General features: G+C 40.7%; 1 protein-coding gene across 2 annotated transcripts in view; it reads right to left on the minus strand.

Moving 5' to 3' along the window:
• Cped1 (cadherin like and PC-esterase domain containing 1) overlaps positions 1 to 21,233 on the minus strand; it is a 258,430-nt gene that overhangs the window by 194,811 nt on the left and 42,386 nt on the right. The window contains exon 3 of one of the 2 annotated variants that reach the window (XM_013119074.3): positions 6,931 to 7,037. The exons of the other annotated variant lie outside the window; for it this stretch is intronic. Coding sequence (XP_012974528.1) covers positions 6,931 to 7,037 — 107 coding nt within the window. The remainder of the gene's footprint in view (positions 1 to 6,930; positions 7,038 to 21,233) is intronic. 2 annotated transcript variants of the gene reach the window in all.

Raw genomic sequence — 21,233 nt, forward strand, 5'->3', positions numbered from 1 at the left:
TCTGCAGTAAGAGCCATGCCAGACATTCTCAGTGCTCCAAATGCTGAAGTCAGCATCTGGGTTTAGTTTAGTGCCTGCTAATCCCACAAGCTTTCAAAGCTAGGAATGGATCCCTTTGCTTCTGAAACCCTAGCAGCCATCTCCTTGAGATGAAAAGAACTCCAGTTAGTGAAGGCAGAGCTGCCTCACACAGTAGGCCTCCCTTCATGAAACCACAAGTATAAATCGACTTTTAACTTTTAAATCCATGGCACTTTCCTCCTAGAGATTTATTCATTCATTCTCTGTTACAAATCTTATATTATTTCCACTAATCACTGTAACTGCAAAGTTTCATGATCTTAATCTGTTCACTCCAAAGTGATCAACAATTCTGCAACAAACCCCAACAAATAGGTCACAGTTCATAAGGTTTCAGATTACTTATTCTCACTACGTGTGTCATTGAGAATTCATGTATTCGTTAAAAATACTCATTGGGTTAGACTGTCAGGATACTGCCTGAATACGTGATTAGAAAGTTTCTCTGACTGAGAAAACAGGCATTTGATCCCAGACTTCCTGAATGTGAATTCTTATTATTTCTTTTATTAGCTAAAAGGCCTTAGGCAACTATCTGTCATCTATGTATCTATCTATGTATCTATCTATGTATCTATCTACGTATCTATCTATCTATGTATCTATCTATCTATCTATCTCAGTGCTTCTGTCTCCTCTGCTGTAAAGAAAGTACACCAATACATATGGAAATGTTCAGAATGGTGGTTGGTGTACAGTAAAACCCACACAAGAGTTAGCTATCGCTAGTTCTCATTTCTATCACCACTCATTCTTCTGCTTACATCTCCCTGCCCCCACTGCGGTTCAGCTAGTCTCACTCACCCTCTCCTGGCTGAATAATTTTGACAACTGGCTTCCTTCCTTGGTCATCACTTCTTAAGTACTTAACCTCAATACAGCTGCCAGGGAAAAACCTGTGAAAGTGCAATGGGACTTCTGTTGCTCCTCTACCTTCCATCAAGGCACCATTTCACCAAGAGCAAAATGTGTGGTCCTTACGAGGGTTCCCCATGTCACCACATGTAGGTCCCCACTCTCGGAACATTTGTACCCTCTGCTCCTGCTGCACTAACTTTCCTCCAGTCATATGGAAATCCTTGTGTTATTACCACATACAAGACAGGCTGGAGAGATGATCCAGTATTAAAAGGGCCTGCCTGCTCTTCCCGAGGACCCAGGTACAATTCCCAGTGCCTACATATTGATTCTGTAACTCCAGTCCTAACGGATCTGACTCTCTCGTCTTGCCTCTGCAGGTACTGCGTGCACATGGTACACAGACATCCATGCAGGCAATACACAAATATGGTGGTTTGAGCGAGACTGCTCCCATAGGCTCATATATTGGAATGTTTGGTCCCTCATCAGCGGACTGTTTGGCGAATTATTAGGAGGTGTGTCACTCCTTGTTGGAGGAGGTGTGTCATTGACTTTGATGTTTCAAAAGCCCACTCCAGGTCTAGTCTCAATCCCTGTCTCCAACTTCTACATCAGATGGAAGCTCTCAGTTATTGCTCTAGAACCATGCCTGCCTGCCAGCCTGCTGCCTTGCTCTCTGGCACGATGATCACAGATGGACTCACCCTCTGAAACTGTAAGCCAGCTCCAAGTTCAATGGTTTCTTTTTTAAGTTGCCTTAGTCATGGTGTCTCTTCACAGCAATAGAAAAATAACGAAGACACCCACACACATTAAATAAACTGAAAACAATAAAAAACAAAACAAAAACAAGACAACCTTCTTTTACCTGATACCTATTTATCCTTTCTTTTGTATCTGTAATCTTCACCTGAGCCACTGGCACCAGGACCTCAGGGTCTTCCAACTGGACTCAAATGTCACTTGGAGAGGATTGAGACAGGGTTTCTCTGTGCAGTCCTGGCTGCCCTGGAACTCACTCTGTAGACCAGGCTAGCTTCAAACTCAAAGATCCTTCTTCCTCGGCCTCCTAAGTGTCAGGATCAAAGGTGTGAGCCACCACTCCCAACTCAAATGTCTCTTGATGGAACACACCCTACTCATCTAAGTTCAATAACCTTTTTTCTCTATTTATTTTAATTATACCCTTGGTTCCTTTTGACATCTAACATGGTCTTTTATGAGGGCATTTCCTTTACCTGTCTACTGTTAAGGGTCTAATCCCCCCAATAACAAGGATCTATGTCTGTTTTACTAAACCAGGCTCAGTACACATATCCAATAAGTAACTGTAGTAATGACAAAGGGATAGATAATAAGTGCGCAAACAGATGAATGAATGAGCAGACAAAGTAAAAAAATAAGACAATACATTCAGCAGGGAAAGTATCTCAGGAGGTGGTGACCTCTGTCATGATAAATAGTGTTAGTCTAAATTTAACGTATAAATAATCCTCTAGGCAAAAAAAAATCTCCCACATGAGACTTTAGTTTTTAATTAAAAGGAATTCAGACTTGACACATTGATAGAAATAGATCTTCCCTATAGAATATCCTCACATAATAATTATAGAATAGGGCAACAGAAAATGACCTATAAAGATGGATAATATTAATAACTGGTAAGATCCATGACTGAATATTAAAATTCATGTCCCAAAGTTTGCAGAAAAGCAAGATATTTACATAATCTCAAAGTATCACATCCCAAATATTTACAAAGCAAAAGGAAAAGTAGTAGTTTCACAGTGGAGCGAGGCAATAACTACTACCTATGCCAGATGACAAGGGAAACAGGACTAAGGAGTGTCATGTGCCTCCTGACACTCAAAGCCACAAAAAAAAAATCTAATCTTTTCTGTGGTTGTCTTCATCACCTTTCAATTGCTTTGACAAAAAAAAGCAAGGCCAATGATCTTATAAAAGAAAGAGTTTATTGGGGGCTCACAGTTTCAGAAGGGAAGTTTATGCAGGGACTTCTTCACGGTAGACCGTATGGCAGCAGCAGGTAGGCATGCTTGGCACTGGAACAGTAGCTGAGAAATTACATCTGACCCTTGGTGCAGATGGCACGGAGAGTGAGATGAGTCCTGACCCCAGTGACATACTTCCCCCAGCCTAACCACATCTCCTAATCTTTCTTAAGTAGGTCCATAAACTGGGAGCCAAGTATTCAAACAGATGAGCCCATGTGGGCCATTCTCATTCAGACCATAGCAGTAACATTCTTTCAAAAACTCCAAAATTTTGTGAGAAAACATCAAACAAATTCAACCCGGGACATTCCACTAAATACTTAACCAACGTTCTTCAGAAATTTCCATTCCATTAAGGGAAAAAGAACTGAGAAGCACCCAGACTGGCAGAGAAAACAGAGACTGGTTGAAACTGCATCTAACAAGGGTGTGGGATTGGATCCTGGAACAGAGAAGTGACATAAGTTTAAAATGATCTAAGTGCTGCCTGTAATTCTGTGAATAGTTTGAAACTATGGTAATTTATTGTTCTTGATAAATGCATCATGTTTATATTTTGCTAATCTTAGAGCAAGGTAAGTAAGGGTACATGGGGAAATATACTAATTCCATAATTTTCTTCATGTCTAAAACTATTCTTGAAATTAAAAAAATATGGAGATGTAGTTTCAGCTCCTAGACACTGAACTTCATTATATCCCCGCCACACACACACCCAGCATCTCTGCTGTTCCTCTTAGTTCTGCTTCAATACAAAGTTTCCGGTGACTTTCATGAGAATTTAAAGCTAGTTTCTAATGCCTTCGTATTTTAGTTGAAAACACTGAAGGCTACAGAGATTAAATGTGACCAAAATCTTTTAGGTTATGTGTGATAGAGCAGGAGTTTATCATGAAAGACCTTGATCCTGGGGCACCTTAGGGTTTCTCAGCTTTGGCACTGTCAGTACACTGGGCTTCATTTCTCTTGGCTGTGAACATTACCCAATACTTAGGAGCATCCTTGGCTTTGACTAATAGGTGATCAGAACACATTTTTCTCCTGGTTGTGATGAACCAAAAATGTCTCTAGATACTGTCATGGAGACAAAGCCCCTCCTTACTGAAAATCAGAGAGATTGAGAGGATTAAGAAAGGGCATTCCAGGAAGAGAGAAAAAGTAGAAGGAGGGGGAGGAGGAGAAAAGTATGTGACAAAAGCCAGCATAGGTGTTTAGAGAAAGATAATTAGTTTGTCATTTAGTATGATACTGGAGCTAAATGAAGGTGAGAGAAAGGAACTATTGGGCAGGCTCTGGTCACAGAGGACAGCTAATTGTGTTAAGTACTTCCTGTTCTGTTCTCTAGACCTGCACTCCTGCTGTTCCCAGCAGGCTAAATTTTATGGATGGCATCACAGAGATGCTTGCCTCTTGACTAAGTGTTGTGTTGGACCAATGGGAGCAACTGAAGAAGAACTGGAGAGAGGGAGGAGAGCAGTTTTGTTTCTTATCCTCTCTGCAGGCCAGTGGTACAGTACAGCTATATCCCATTCAGTTAACAACCACGCCCTCCCCCAGGCAAGCAGAAGTCTTGGCTCCTGCTCTCAGAAGCTCAGGGCTGTGTCCTTCCTTCTGTATACCTCTCTTGTGACAAGGAACAGTAAAAATCTTAGGTTCTTGCTAGTTTCCAGGGCCTATGTCATCTGTTTCTTGTTAGTGTTTCTTTCAACCTATCCAAACTTCTGCTTGGTTCTTTTATTAGTTTCTCTGCAGTTTACCCTTCTGAGTATGCTGGAATGCTGAGACACAGAGTTCCAGGCTAAATAGGGATTATATGTTTTAACACTATAGTACACTGTAAAAAGGAAAGAAGAGGGAGGGCTTAGGAGGAGGGCCAGATTTTAATCGGAGAGGTGAACGAGTAGTTGGCCATACTTATAACTGACCAGACATATGGCTGTGGAGCTTGAGTTTGAGGCATAAGTGGGGCATACAAGTCAGATGGGCAGGCATATACAAACCCGAAGCCTGGGAGACGGCTCTGAAGGGTAGGTGCAGACTTGAGGATCTTTAACTAAAAGCGTTGGGTTGGAATTTGGGGAGTGGTGTTATAAAGAACAAGCTGAGAGAATGTGGTGAAAACAGTCACAGGTAGTGATGGAGATCGCATGCTGGTGAAAGAAAAGAAAGGAAGAAAGAAGGAAAGGAAGGAAGGAAGGAAGGAAGGAAGGAAGAGGGGAAGAGGAGAGGACAGGGAGGGAAAGTAGTGAAGAAGAAGTAGGAAGAAGGGGAAGGGGAAGGATGAATGAAGAGAAGAAATGATTACAGATATACAAAGGTCTCAGCACTGGGCAGGAGTGGGCATGCTGGGACAGGAAGACTTTCACAAGTTCTAGGCCAAACCTAGACTACATAGTGAGTTCAAGACCAAGCCTTGGCTTTGTAAAACCAAAAACCTAACAAACAAACAAACAAAAAACAACCTAAAAGAATGTACTCAGTCTAAAGGGCAAAGAAGTAAAAAGTTACCAGAAAAAGATTAGAAAAAAAAATGACAATGTTTAAACCTTCCTTGTCATTGTGTCAACAGGATAGGCTACTGCAACTTCAGATGGGAGACAGAAACCAACTTCGTTTTGGCACTTTCCTCACAGACTTGTTGTAAGTGTCAACAATACGTATCTTGTCTAGCATAATGGCTAACATATTGGACAAGTTTTCATTCTGTCTTCACTTATGAATGCACACACAGAATAGACAGTAAATACTGAATTTCGATTTTAGGTTGAGAAAGTATATTACTTTTTTTTTCAATTTAATATGATGTTCTAATTTTGTTTCTGTCGCTATAATAAAACTCTACAAACAAAAGCAATCTTGGAAAGAAAGTGTTCCTTTCAGCTTACACTTCCAGGTCACTTCCTGAGGGAAATCAGGGTGGGAACTCAAGCTGGGCAGGAGCTTGAGCAGAGACCATGGAATGATGCTGCCGTTTGCTCATTCACTCTCTGGCTAGCTCGTGGACTCATGCTTAGCTGGCTTTCTAATACAACTCACTTCCACCTGCTAGGGATTCTGCAGCCTATAGTCTCTATGGCTAGGACCTCCTATATGAATTAATCTTCCAAATAACCCCTTACAGACATGCACACGGGCCAATCTGACCCAGACAACCCTTCACCCAACGTTTTCTTCTTAGATGACTCTAGGTTGATTCGCCATGGCAACTGAAGCTTACTAGGACATAGGTGAGTTTGAAAAAGTCAGTACAATGATGTAGAAAATACTTTTCTACTGTGAGTCAATGAATTGAGTATAAGCAACATCCAATAAGCTACATAATTCTAGGTAAAATGTGTGTCTTATTGATAAAAAAATAGAAAACTATAAGAGCTGGAGCTTGAGGAAATTATAGTAAAAACAAAAACAAAATCTGGTTCTAATTATAAGATGAATAATAAGACATGGTGTTATACTTTGTATCTTCAATGTCCCCCAGAAACTCATAGAGCAAAGGGTTAGACACCAGCTTGTTTGTTATTGGGAGCTGGTAAAATATTCTGGTAAATGTGACTTCACTAGAGGAAGTTAGACTTTTGGGAACAAACTGTTGAAGGAGATATTGGGACCTTGGTCATTTCCTTCCTTGGTCTCCTTGCTTCCTGAATACCATGAAGTGAACAATTTCCTTTACCACACACTCATTTCACGATGTATGGCCTGAACATAAATACAAAGTCAGCAAGGTCAACTGACCATGGCCTTAACCTCTGAAACTATGAGACAAAGGTAGGTCTTCCCTCTTTATACGCTGGTTTGCCCTGGGCATTTTGTTATAGTGACAGAAAGTTAAGTAACTCTTTTTGAAACTTGTGCCAAAGATTCAGTGGTTCCAATTTTTCAAGAATTAAAAACAATATATGGACCAAAAACTTTCCCTTTTAGTAATACCCACAGGATTGATAAACTGTATTTATACTGTGACAGTATTTACCTTTTGATGTAGCCTTAGTTGACACATGTGCTCCCTGGCTATGCAGGGTTTCCCATAGGCTTCCCTGGAAGGCAGGCAAATGAACAGATCCCAGGAGTTCAAATCACCTAAACACATTAACGACAGTTAGCTCCTTCTAGTAAGGAACCTAATTACTGAAACAATAAAAGACAAGTAACACTTTATAGCAAAATGCTAACACTGAGAATAGCTAAAATTCAACTTCTAATTCAAAAGCTTTCTGTTTAGCATCATAATCTAGAGAAAATTCAGGTACTGAATATCTACAAAATTCTTTTTGAAAAACTGAAATTAGAATATATATATATATAAAATCTTAGTCTTTTTTAAAGTTTATAACACTTCTTTCAAAAAGGAATATACTAGGCAGCAAGTAAAATTAATACAAATTTCAGAGGTTTCATAAAAAAATGAATCTGTGGAATCTGTAGTCTAGTTACAGATACTGTTGGAATGGAGTTGAAAATTCTGAACATGATGTGAACTGAAGCAACTAATAATTCAGCTTTTACCAAGGACAAAATCCTTTGCCCATAGTTATAGGAGCCTGCCACAATAACTTATCAACTTAGAAGAGTGGATTCTGGCTCAGAGATGACCATTTATGGGCAAGTGTAAATTGATTTTCATTTATTCTTTTGTATATATTTGTGTGAGTGTGGTATATGTGTGTATGACACATGTGTATGGTATATGTTCATAAGTGTATGTGATGGCTCATATGTCTGACTGTGTGTGTAAGTGTGTGTGTGTGACATTCCACTTAATTTCTTCAAGACTGGGTCTTGCATTGGACCTGGAGTGGTCCTCCTGTCTCTTACAACACAACACTGCTTTACAAGCATGAGTGGCCACCTCCCACTTTCTTTTTATTAAAGAATGTGGGGGCTGGGGTCACCAGAACTCAGTTCTTCTCACTTGCATGTTAAGTGTTCTTATCACTGAGCCATCTCTCCAGCCCATTCATTAATTCCTTTCTTCTGTCTTTTTTTTTTAAGTCAACATGCCTTAAATGGAATTGGTGCTTTAAAAATATTTGTTGAATGGAAATCCCTGATGGAATAGTAAATGTATCACCTCTCAGAGAAAAACAAACAAACAGAAGAAATGTATTTCAATTGTTAATGATATAGGTAATAATGAAAAAACTACATCCAGATAGTCTAGATGGAGTAGGGTACAATAAAAAATTAGCATAGCTTGAAAAATTTTCCCAACTTTTTGTTTGGAAAATTAGCTTTAAAAATATTTCCTGCGCACACTGTTGACCTTGGGAATCATGAGACAAACACAGATGCCACCATTTGTCTCCTCTATCACCCACAATGGCTTCTAAAAAGCTTAGGGAGGCCACCAGATTGCTTAAATCCATCTCGTTTCATTTTTATTTTCCAGGACAATGTCTCATGTAGAAGCATAACGCTTCCAAAGAAAGGCTGAACAAATGAAAGAACTAATAAGGGAGAAGAATCTATAATTAGTAGTGAAATTTCACTCTCTGCCAACCAAGTTCTTTTCGTTTGACAAGCCCTGTGTAGTCTGGACTATGTTTTATGGTTTGGGCTGTCTTATTGCCAGAAGGGAAAGCTTCCTGGCAAACAAAGTCATCTAAACAACTGAAGTCAAGCTTTCATCCCACAACTGTGCTGTTGGCTTGTTCATGAAGATACTGAAAGACAACACAGCAGTTCAAAGAGGCAGGGGTGAGTCCAGCCCGTGAGCCGGGACAGAGAGTCTCATCCATGCAACAGCAAGCAAGCCTCAGGCTCGGGAGATGGAGATGCCGTATACACCCTCACTTTAAAGAGAATTCCGAACCAATTCCTGGAGCTAAAACCTAATACAGTGCAATGCTTCTAATCCTCTATTTTGAACAGGCAGTGGGCTTTGTCAAACAACATCTTTTGATTTGAATTCAAACAGAAATACAATGCATTTCTATTTCATGTCATGTCTTGTTCAGGAAATAGTGAAACCCTAGAAAAAAGCTTCCTGTCATAAGATCCCCAAATAAATATTGTAAGAAGATAAGGATATGTAAAGAGAGAGGGATTTCAAATGAAGAATTGCATTGTTTGGTTCTTAAAACCAGTGTATTTTGAATTCTTCTGAGGTGCGTCTCCTTTCACTTTGGCAAGCACACACAACTTATAGAGTTGGTAGAAAGGAACACACATTTCAGTCATAAATGCTTAAAGTTGGGCAACACATTTAAATAATTCATAGGAATTCATTAAGAACGTTCAATGAGCAGAACTTTGCTGTGGGTATATGAAAGGAAATAGAAAGGGGAAAAAAAACACACAGTAAGTGCCCTCAGCAATCTATCCGAGGGATCTAAAAGATTAAAAAGATTTGAGGATAACTTATAAAATATCACACAGTCTCTTGGCAGTCTTAAGGTGACCCTTCATCCCTCAAAAATATTCAATTAATATTTTAACTTAAAAATTAATAATTCATAAAAAGGCTCATAGCCCTTCAATGTTCTTTTAAAATGAAGTTAAGTATAACAGGAATTTCAAGAAATGTCTTCATATACTTCCCTAATTATTGCTACCAAAGTCTAAACAGCACTAGTTGCTTCTGTTCAAAATTCTTTTTCTCAACTGAATTCTATGCCAACCTCCTAAACCTCTACAGGTTAAATGTTTAGTAATATTTTCACTTCCTCTATGTTTCTTTCTCTGGCATCAGAAGTCAATTCCATCCTTCAACTTTTAAAGCAAAACTGTATTTGTTTCAGGAGACAAAAAGGTTTTCAAATTTGGCCAGAGACATTCAAGCACCATGTTGAAAATAGAAACTTTGACTTACAGAGCAAAGGATATTTATCCACTAGCTAAGTATACCACTTACCCAAATTAGCCTTGGAGCACTGCAGGTACAAATTTGTCCCTTAGTAAAATTTCAAACAAGTACAGTATTTGCAGGCCTTGGGGACCACCATCCACTAGAGGACAGTATAAGCCACCAGCAGACACAGGTGCAGCATCCACAGCAGAGAGGACAAGTAGAAGGAGGCCCAGGGGCAAGTCCAGCCCTTGAATGGATTGTGTTTGGCCAGGACTGTAGGTAGATACTTGCCAAATGCAAACGTCAGCAGAATCACACTTGAAAACACAGATTTCAGCCATTTTTGGAAACCCTAGTAACTAGGGTCTATATCGTACAGGCATCGAAGACTTAAGAGAAGTGGCCAGGAGTTCTCCACATGGCCCCAACGCTGCCTTTCTCTGCATCTAGCATTGGCGACTTTTGTCCTGCTTTAAAATAAAATACTGATATGGCCATATTCCATTAAGTAGTCTTTTGACAAACTGATATTCATGTTTTAAGTTTTAATGAATTAAATATGTTCCTTAGCTAAGTTAGTTTTGTTGAGTGGACTTAGGGAAATTGCCATTTGGTCAGTTGCCGGTAGAGGGACATCTGGACACCCCTCTGGGATCTAGGTCTAGCACATCTGCCACAAAGATGAGAAAGCTTATTCTAACTCCAACAACATTTTACTAGCTATGCTAAAGTCAGGAATGAAGGATGACCTCTAAGAGAAGTCTATGGCTGTCTTCTTTGTTGCCTCTTTTCTTGAGGTTGGATGCTGAGCGTGCTCACAAGCCAAGACTTCTTGGGCTGACCCATCATTCCTCACAGCCTCCCTTTTGATTCTGGACACATGCCTGCCTGAGGGCTGCTTTCAGGGTTAGCTGGTCCAGTGCAGACTCTCTTTGGGCAACAGGCAAACACTACACCCTTTTAGTTGTCTTTTTCTTTTCTTTTTTTTTGATATGTCTCTTCCGTATCTAGAGAGAAGAGCTGAGAAGTCAAATGTAGGTTCCAGTTAAAATAAAAAGCAGGCAAGGAAGTCCTTGGTGAATTTGATGGTTCCTTGAGTTGTTAGCCTAAAGAAAAGGTAGATTCTATGTGGTTTAGAATACTAAATTGGAATTTGGGTTTCGAATCCACAATGAATATATGTTATAGTATGTGACGGTTTCAGTGAGAATGACCCTTGCAAACTCACATCTTTGAGTTTATAGTTCCCAGTGGGTGTGACTATTTGGGAAGGATTGGGGGGCTTGTTCTTGTTGATGGGGGTGTTTCACGATGGTCCAGCTTTGAGGTTTCAAGAGGCTTGTGCCGTTCCCAGTGTGCCCTCACTGTCTCATCGCTGGGTCTCAAGATGTGAGCTCTCAGCTGTTCCTGCCACCATGCTTCTGTTCTTGCACCACAGACTCTAACATTCTGAAATAGCAAGCCCAGTTGGACTCTTAGTTACAGTGTTTTATCACAACAGAAAAGTAACTAAGAAATGTAGTAATAAATAAGGATGCAAACAGCTAAAAATTCTTCTAAGATATGTATTGCTATTAGTATTTCTGTGTGTGTATATGCAAAGGCCCTCAAAAGCCAGAAAAAGACATGGGATCCCCAAGATCTAGAGTTACAGTTCTTTGTATACTGTTCAACATGGGTTCTGGGAACAAAAGCCTAATTCTCTACAAGTGTAGCAATTATCTTAACTGCTGAACCATCTCTCTATCCCCAACAGCTAGGAATTCTTAACTACTCTAATGTACCTCATATTGTTCCAATTACTTGTATTAATAATTCTTCACCAAGACTCCACACTGGGTATGGATGTTCTGAGGCATATAGAAGGACTAGGTAATTTGCCCAGCATCTTCTATGTAGTTAACAGACTGGACTGCTGGGAGTCTAGGTTTAAAGGTCATGTTCTTGACCTCATTAACCCTGAAAAACACAGGGAGGCAACAGAGAACCATAGCTTCTGATGCTACATACCTATTCATTTATATAGCAATTGTGACAAGTGTGTGGGTTAGAAACAAGGATTGTATATACTTTAGAAGTAAAGACAGACAGGCAGGCAGGCACGTGTATATATACACAAACACACACACACACACACACACCAAAACAATAATGAAAGCCTTATCTAGCTTTGGTCTTTTTTACTTACTATCTAGCATGCCTTTTTCCATCTGGGAACTTGAAGGAAAAAAATGACTGCAGCAGATATAATCAGGTACCCCTAGATCCACACAGGGGACTAAACCCCTTATTAGCAATGCTGCTGGCAACTGGATCTCCCTAGGTGAAAGGAACTAGTCCTCAATCACACATGTTCACAGAAATTACAAGTAGTACCTTGGCTTCCACCTAGCTTCAAAAATAAATCTCTCAAAGTTCCTCAGAGTACTTTTAGGTGACTAACATTCTTTTCCCATCACAATGAAACCAGAGCTCCATGCCTTAGATTAGCCAAGGTCTTAAATAGAGAGGTCATAGGGTAAAGTTCTGGAAAAAACAGGATGTGCATGTCCCGTTCTCCAGCTCAAAATTGCAAAAACATGAACACTCTGCAGGCACCTCCTCCCAAATAGCACACTGCTGACCACACTGATCACCACCACACCACTACAGGGTGTGCTGTGGGAGATGAAGTTGTCACATGTAATTTGAGAAGGTGCGGAAGGTCCACATTTATCAATTCACACATACATAATCACTGTAGAGTTCACTCCCTTCTCAAAGCTTGCTCAGCAAGCAGTTGACATCTCAATTTTTAAAATGATTTTTGAATTTCATTTATTTATTTATTTGTTTGTTTTTAAAACAAGCATCTACCCTAAGGAATGGGGCTGTCTTTAGAACGTTTCCGTCTCCCACAGGCAGGCGGCCATGAAAAGCAAACAATTGTTTCCTGGCTCACAAATAACTTCCCTCCTTGATAAAATCTGTAGGATCAGTACTATAACCGGGAACCTAGAGCACTGTGAGACAGCGTCATTCATGCTAGCACCATTTGTGTAGAAGCTGCTTATTCTCAAGAAGGAGACAAAACCAACAAAACCCCAAGTAATACTACATCTGTTCTCCCTCTATATATAGTTACTCATTACTGTCTTTCCCCATTAGTTATTATTTGTTGGTTTGTTGGGCTTTGTTTTGTTTGGATTGATTTGGTTTTCTGAGACAAGATGCTACTATGTAACCTTGGTGGGTTTTAAACTCCTGTCTTTTGCCTCAGTCTCCCAAGGTCTGGGTTTACAGGCAAATATGGTTCCTCCCAGCAGTTCCCCCTGATTTGATACAAGCTTGGGAGAGCAGAGACTACATTTATTTTACTCATTGGTGCATTCTCCATGCTTATCGGGTGATTGTGATACTAAAAATGTTAGGTATTTTGTTAAATGTTTAAATGCGCAAATAACTGAATGTGTAGCAGAAAATAATTAAAACGCTATCAAGAGTCAACCTATTCTTGGGTTCAATTTCAAACATGAAAAAAATTAAATAAAATGAAAAGCAAAGAGAGGCCCATGGGAGAGAGATGGCTAAGTAGGAAGAGTGCTTGCTGGGCAAGAATTGTTTGTTTCCCTAGCATCCACATAAAAGCTGGGCAAGGCATCACACACCTATAATCCCAAGGGTTTAGGAAGGAGACACAGGCAAACCCCTGGAGCTAATTAGATAGCCAGCCGAGCCAATTAGGTGAGTCCTTGGTCAGTAAGAGACCCTGTTTCAAAAGATAAGGCAGAGAGTCTTGAGGAAGACACCTAACATTGAACTCTAACCTTTGAATGCATGCATGAACACACACTGAGATGCATACACACACATACCCACATGGACACCCACAACCACATATACCATACAAAAACAGGAAGAAAGTAAGGCAGGCAGGCAAGAAAGAAGGAAGGGAGGGAGGGAGGGAGGGAGAACAAAAGAAGAAAGAGAGAAAGAAAGGAGGGAAGTTAAACATGGAAAAATTCTGAGAAAAACACTAGTCTTTTGAAAAACATATTAATAAATATTTTAGTTCTTAGCTACTATGGGTTAAAGAAGGGAAACAAAAAATGAAAGTCAGATGCCTTACATATAGAAAACTCTTCTGTGAACACTTGGGAAAACAGACTTAGACATCTATGGCTTGGAAAGCAGATTTATCCCTGAGTGTCTAAGGCAGCAGTTCTCAACCTGTGGGTCATGTTGTGGGATAATCTTTTTGGACACTGTGAAGATGTGTCTTTGCCAAGGCACCTTCTGCTGGGTTTAATAAAATGCTGAGTGGTCAATAGCTAGGCAGGAGAGGATATGCAGGATTTCCAGGGAGAGAGAGGAATAGGGGTTATGTAGGTATGGGGATTTTGGCAGCAAACTCACAGCAAGTCAGACCTGCCATACTGAGAAAAGGTAAAAGCCATGTGGCAGAACTTAGATTAACAGAAGCAGGTTAATTTGAGTTATAAGAGCTACAAGACTAAGCTAAAGGTCAAGCTTTCATAATTTATAATAAGTCTCCACATAAGTATTTGTGGATTGTTGGTCCAAGAATGTCCGACAAGAACACTTGCTACAGGATCATGACTCCTTTGAGGGCTGCCTAAGACAATAGGAAAACACAGACTTTTACATTACAGTTCATAACAGTAGCAAAATTACAGCTATGAAGTAGCAATGAATATAATTTTCTGGTTGGGGGACACCACAACATGAGAACTGTATTAAAGGGTCACAGCATCAGGATGATTGAGAACCACTGGTCTAGGGTACCTAGTTACCAGAGCCAAACCTCATTCACTCGTTATATATTAATATTATATTAGGCTAGAATATTTCCTAAGGACATGACTAGAATACTTTGTAAAGTTGGTTTTCCTTTAGGGTGAAGTATTAAAGATCTTTGATTCAGTCTGTTCATTCTTCTTGACCATTTGCTTGAGTTTGCTTCCTTTCTTTATTCCATGCTAGGGTCAAGCTAGGTCCTCCACCACTGCACCGCACTGAGCTCCTCGCCCAAGATGGCTGCCTTTTAAATATTTACAGTATCTCTTTGCAATATGTAAAACTATTTCACTTCTGAATTGTCCTTTTTATAAATAAGTTGTAAAATTCTTGCTAAACAACAAAATTTTACTTTCTTTGTATCTATCTGAATCCTGGTGATGGCATTACACTCACAGGCTCATTTAGTATTTGTAGATAATTAGGGTCTAGACTTGATCCCATCTCAGTATTGATTCTGTTAAAATATCTATATCTTCTCTCCAATCTCTCAAGTTGGATAAACCGATTCTCTATTCTACACACAAAACCTAATTTATCTACGTATCAGTAACACATTTCCCATAATTAGCTTTATTCAGTGCCATTCTACAGAGAAGAGCTATTCATCTTACAGTCTCTCACACAGAGTTTGCAGATACCAGTAGATGTTTCTGAGTTAATGATTTCAGCATTTAGCATGAATTTTAAGGCAGGCATTTGGACAGGAGTTTTCATCCTTAACAAATTGTATAATATGATCACAAAATCTAATGCAGTCTGCTTCTTCTTCCCAGGAGTCTAGCCATAGGTGTTTACTCTGGCTCCGTATCTCTTCAGAGCAGATGATGGAACCTTTGTGTCTCAGAACAGAATTTCCAAAGGATTCCCTCCCTGAGGGAGGCTGTGAGGAAGACCATGGAGACTGTTTCTGCAAACAGTTCTGAGCTCCCAGAATTCTTCATAACTCAGGGAAGTAGCGTTATTTATATATCCTGAAAAATGAAATATTTCTATTTTGCAGAAAGTTAATACAAAAAGTAGGAGAGTTTTCCCCTAAGAAATAGACTCCTCAAGAAGCGGTTTCTTCAAACAGGCACCCACAGCTAAACACTGAGTCATACTCCTGGAATCCAGTTGCTGAAAGGGAGAAGGGATGAGCAAAGGAACCAAGACGGTGCTGGAGAAACCCACAGAAACAGTGCACCTGACCTGGTGAGAGCACAGAGACCCTACTCATAAAGCTGGGGAACCAGCATTGGACTGAACCAAGACCTCTGAACGTGGGTGCCAGCTGGGAGGCCGGGCAGTCTATGGGACCTCTAACAGTGGAGCCAGTGTTTATCCCTAGAGCACAAATGAACTTTGGGAGCCCATTCCCTATGGAGGGATACTATTGCAGCCCAGATATGGGAAGGAAGGCCTAGGTCCTCCCCCAAATGATGTGAAGGACTTTGATGGTCCCCTGTGGAGGGCCTCACTATTTTTGGGGTGTAGGGGAGGTCAGTGGGGAGCATGGGAGGATGGGAGGGTGAGGGAATGGGGGATTGATATGTAAATAAGAGTGCTTCTAAAATTAAAAATAAATATTTAAAAAGAAAAAAGAAGTGGTTGCTTCAGAAGGCTTGATACTGTTCCCTCCATAATGTTTTAATACATCTGTGCCATTTGTTAATCTCCCCTTGAGCTATACTTGGGGGCATATATGAGTGTGTAAACTATCAGTGGTTTTCACACTACGCTATGTCTGAGAAAAAACTTTTCTTTACAGAAATTTTAGATATTTAAGATGCTTGCCAGATTAAAACACCATAGCAGAAGCTAACATGGAACAAAATGAATTTTTTTAAAAAAATGGAACACACATCCTACCCAGAGATTGGTTTCCAATACCATTCTCTAATAAAAAGGACCAAGTTCATGGGGAATGGTTGATTCGGGGATAAGAAAGGAAGTACATAAAATGCACAGAGAGCACTGTAATCCCAAAGACGTTCTATGAAAGCCTAAAAACAAAGTTTAAATGATGAAAACAAAAAAAAATAGTGCTGAATATCTCAAAGAGCCACTGGTGTCCATGACAATAAAGCAAATGATTAATTATATATTAATAATTAAGTGGGGACAGAGGGGCAAATCTCCCATGTAGAATTCCAGGTAAGTCAGGCAGCTATCACACCTCAAAGAAGCACAGGGTCACTCTGCACCTTTCTCTCAGTTACTTTGCTATTGCTGTGATAAAACACCTAGAGCAAGGCAACTTGTAGGGAAAAGGGTTTATGTGGGGTTTACAGCTCCAGAGGGAGAAGAACCTGTCACCTCAACACTGAGGAAGCTTGGCAGCAGGCAGAGCATGGCGTCTGATGCAGCAGCTGAGAGCTCACATCTTGAACCGGAAACAGGATGCTGAGAGAGCTTAAACTCAAAATGGCCTAAGTCTTTTGAACCCCCAAAGCCTACTCCAGTGACATACTTTCTCCAGCAAGGTCACACCTTCTAATCCTCCCCAAACAACCACCAACTGGGGACCAAGTATTCAAATGCCCAAGACTTGTGAGGGGCATCTCATCCAAATAGCACGCCATTAAAAAGGCTTGTGTATAGCATTATCTCTCCCAACAATTAAAAGGGGAAGGAGAGGAAGATCTTACAGCAGAGAACCCGACAAAGGTTACCTCAGTGAGCTGAGCAGGGTCACCTCAGCAATACTCCTTGTTGATTGAGCACACCCTCGAGAGGACGGGATGATGAATTTTCTCTGTGGCCATTCCCCCTCAAACTAAATAGCCCACTTAATACAGGGCAAATCGTCAGACAATTCTATTAAAGGCATCTCAAAAGAGCTTACCTGTTCTCAAAACAGTCAAGGTAATAAGAGGGGCGGGGCTCTGAGAAGGTCTCACAGTCAGGAGAAGCTTGGGGACCACGTGATGGCTAAAGGAAGTGGGGGAGGAGCCGTGGAGATAAAGTGTAATGTGGTAATCTGAGTGGGATCTTGTAATAGAAAAGGCACATCCCACTAAATCAAAGAAAGTTACAAAACTAAAGCTCATGCTGTTTAAAAAGTCTGCATACCCAGCCTTGATAAGGGGGGGGGGGGACTTTGTCCTGGCTCAACTTGGTATGCCAGACTTTGTTGACTCCCCAAGGAAGGCCTGCTATGAGGAGTGGATGGGGGGGTAAGAAAGGGGAGAGATGGGAGGGAGAGGAAGCTGGGGTTGGTATATAGAGTGAGGAATATTTTTTTAATAAAAAATGTCTAAGTAACAAAATCTCCAGAGGAAATAAGATGATAGCTGTTAAGTTTGGCAGGAATGGTTTTAGCTCTGCAGAAACCCACATATGCTAATGAGGAGGATGAGAGATAGACTTGGGACCAGTAGGTTAGGGCAGGGATCATGAAAGCAGCAGGCCCATTCTTGTCCTTGGCCAGAAGCTGAGAAAGTCCTTGGAAGAGACCAGGTTAGAGGCCAGGGCTTTCAGAAGGGAGTTCAGGGTCTTTATCTCTTTTCCCCTAAGTGTGCACTGCTGTTGGTAAGCTGTGTGAGACTGTGACACACACTGCTCTCTTCTGCTGAACTTGGAAACTGGATCTCCAGATTTTCATGGCAGAAATGGGTCATATTTGCTTCCCAATTTCAGCCCATCCCCGAAAAGATTTTAGCGTCTCAATTCTTAAGGGAATGTTACAATAGTTTTAATGGCTATTGAGGGTGTGTCTCAGAGCTCTGTGAACAAATCTCCCAAGCACATTTCCCACTATGGGAAAGGTTTTTCTGGTTAAAAGGGTGGAACCACGTGAAGCATGATGGTGTATACCTTTAATCCCAGCACTCAGGAGGCAAAAGTAGGCGGATCTCTCTAAATTGAGGGTAGAGCATTTCAGGCCAGCAAAGGCTACACTGCGAGACTCAACAACAAAGCAAAACAAAACAAAGAGAATGGAATATACCTCTAGCCCTGGGTGGAGATACGATATTCTGATCTACACCATGGCTAATATGTTGAACCTCCACCATGAAGCCTGCCTGTGTTTCTGAATCCCAACATTTCCTTTTCATTCTTTTCTCTCTTTTTCATCTGGTCACTGAGTCAATCCTGGGCATGCTTTCTCCTCTGCTCTGGGATATCTCACTCACCTGTGACTACTTACAATTGTGTCCAAATTCTGAACCCCAAAATCACCAAGGGGACCTTTTCGATTCAAAAGCAAAGAGTCTTTTATTGTAGTTGTTTAACAAGCTAACCCCATTAGCTCGGGCCTTTCATCCATCCACCGCAGTGGATGGCTGGAGAAAAGACCCCAAGAAACCACAAGGCTGAGATCTTATAGGGCAGCAGAAGGGGAGTGTCTAGGGGTATGAAACAGTCTCAGGATTGGTACGCTCCCAGGCTTGGACGATCTGCCCTGTGTTGATTGGTCATCTGGTTGTTATGGCCCATAGGCCCTCCCAGGGCGGATGCTATGCTCTGCACATCACTGTGTGCACTTGTCCATACAGCACACCCAGAGCTGTAGAGCACAGCCCCGCCAGCTAACTTCTGATTGGTTCCTTGCCAATGGGGGTTGGCAGGGTTGGTCCCTTCAGCCTGTGGCTGCTTATAAACAGCAGGGATTTCTCTCTCCTTTCCCCTTAGTCTTCTTTCTCTGGGCATCTGTTGAGATTTACAGCTTCTCCACTTTCAGTTTTTCTTTAAATTTCTAATAAAATTCTGCCCAAGCTTCCTTTTGAGTCCATTTTTGAGTTACTTTATTAGCAGTAGTAGGAACTTAAGCAGGAAACCCCAATTTCTCCAGGAATAGTAATTGTTTTTCTCCATAGACCCGGATACTATGAATGGGATGCTACAAAAGCCATCAATACTCCGAAGCATTTTCCACACATAAGAAGTCCCAGTAGTCTTTAAGAAAGATTGAGAATGGGTCCTTGGGAATTAAAGATTTTTTTCTTAACGCGTCCATATTCTTTCTTTCCATGTAGTACCATTTTGCCCTAACTTTGATTTTTCTGTTCATTTCATTTTTCTCCATTGCATTAGCTGTTGTTTCTCTACTAATGTGTTTAAAATTCCCATTTGAACTCCCTCACATTTCAGAGGATATTTTCATTGACATTCTGCAATATTCGATGTGCTAAGCAAGTACAACTCTCCTATAAAAGAAGGGGGCGGGGAATCACATGCGCCTTCCTCCTTCCACCATCATTTGTCATCGAAGGTGTAGCACTCCCTCCCTCACACTCAGAAGAGCAAGGTCATCTTCAGCTTGTACTTGCCATTACCTCAAATCCCATCACTTCTAAATTAAGTGTCTTAATTCTTTCTTGGGCCTTACAATTCCTGCCCCAGCGTCTGAATCTGAGATCTCACCGCCTCTTCAAAGTCTTCTCACTGAACACTACTATCCATTTTTCCTTCTCTGATAGCACTTCCTTGTTGCTGCCAGAGATACCCTCACAACACACAGATCTCGTCACCACCGGAACACGCAGTGGATTGTTTGGTGGAACAGCCAAGGCCATGCACATCTGCCACAACTCTGTCTCTAACTTTGCTTCCCTTGACTCAGCCCTCCATTTCCACCCTGGCTTTTGTCAACCACACCCACAGATTGTCCTATTTTTTGCTTAAGAAGTGATTTCTTTCCTTTAAACCTTGTGGGGGACAATCTCACTATGTACCCCAGGCTGACCTTGAACTTGTATGTACCACCGGCTAGCCTTAAGTCAATTGTGTGGTATCAAGATGCTGTGAATGTGTGGTCCTCTGCCTCAGCTGCTTGAGTATTGGGATGTGCCAAGGTGCCATTGAACTTATGACATCATCCTTGATCTCCACATCCCAAATGTACCCTTTCATTTTATAATCACTTGAAATACTTTGTTTCTACCCTGTAGACCACTGAAGATGATGTTACAGTTAAATATAGATATCCAGGACATGCAATGATGATATACCCACATTACTATCACCTGAAAACTTGGTGGAAACCTTAGGACTAAAGTCAGATGAGAATATGTCAATTACAAGACCTCCAGATGGTTTGTATTCACATGCAAATTTAAGAAACACTGATGTATGCCTCTGCCAATAATTTTTTTGAAAGGTCTTACTTGCCTTTCATGCTTTTTTCAATACCCACAGCAATTATAGGAACCTAACAAGGTTCTTTTAATAGATAACTGTGTGTTGAAGAAAGCTTGAGTGTTTAGTGTAAGTTATAAGATGTGCACATGCCTGCCTATGGTAATGTCCTTTTCCTAGCTATAAGGTTGATATTTTAAATTGAGTTTTATTTCTTCAGTACTTGGACATGCTTTTTGTAACAGACACTCCTTATACTAAATTGACAGAACAGCAAAATGGGTTTTAGTGTATAATTAGCATTGTGGCATTTCCTTTAACCAAATACGATTCCTTCCTGCTCTATTTAAAGTCATGTTGCATGACTTCTTTAAGAGGTAATAAATAGAACCAAGTTATATCTGTTTCAACATGGTACAATAATTCCCTGGGCACTGTGAGTACTCTGATAGAGGTAGTAATCGTTGATTCCTAATTGCTTCCAGGAATAATTCTATATTAATTCAGCACAGGTGACAAGTAAGGCTTGAGAAAATATAATTCAAAAACATAGCAAAAAGAACCAAGTGTGTCTCAATGGCTTATTACTAAATGGTGTAAGAATTATTGGGTGACTAGCATCCCCT

The sequence above is a fragment of the Mesocricetus auratus genome, unplaced genomic scaffold (assembly GCF_017639785.1).
Source record: "Mesocricetus auratus isolate SY011 unplaced genomic scaffold, BCM_Maur_2.0 Super-Scaffold_100019, whole genome shotgun sequence".
Lineage (NCBI taxonomy): Eukaryota > Metazoa > Chordata > Mammalia > Rodentia > Cricetidae > Mesocricetus > Mesocricetus auratus.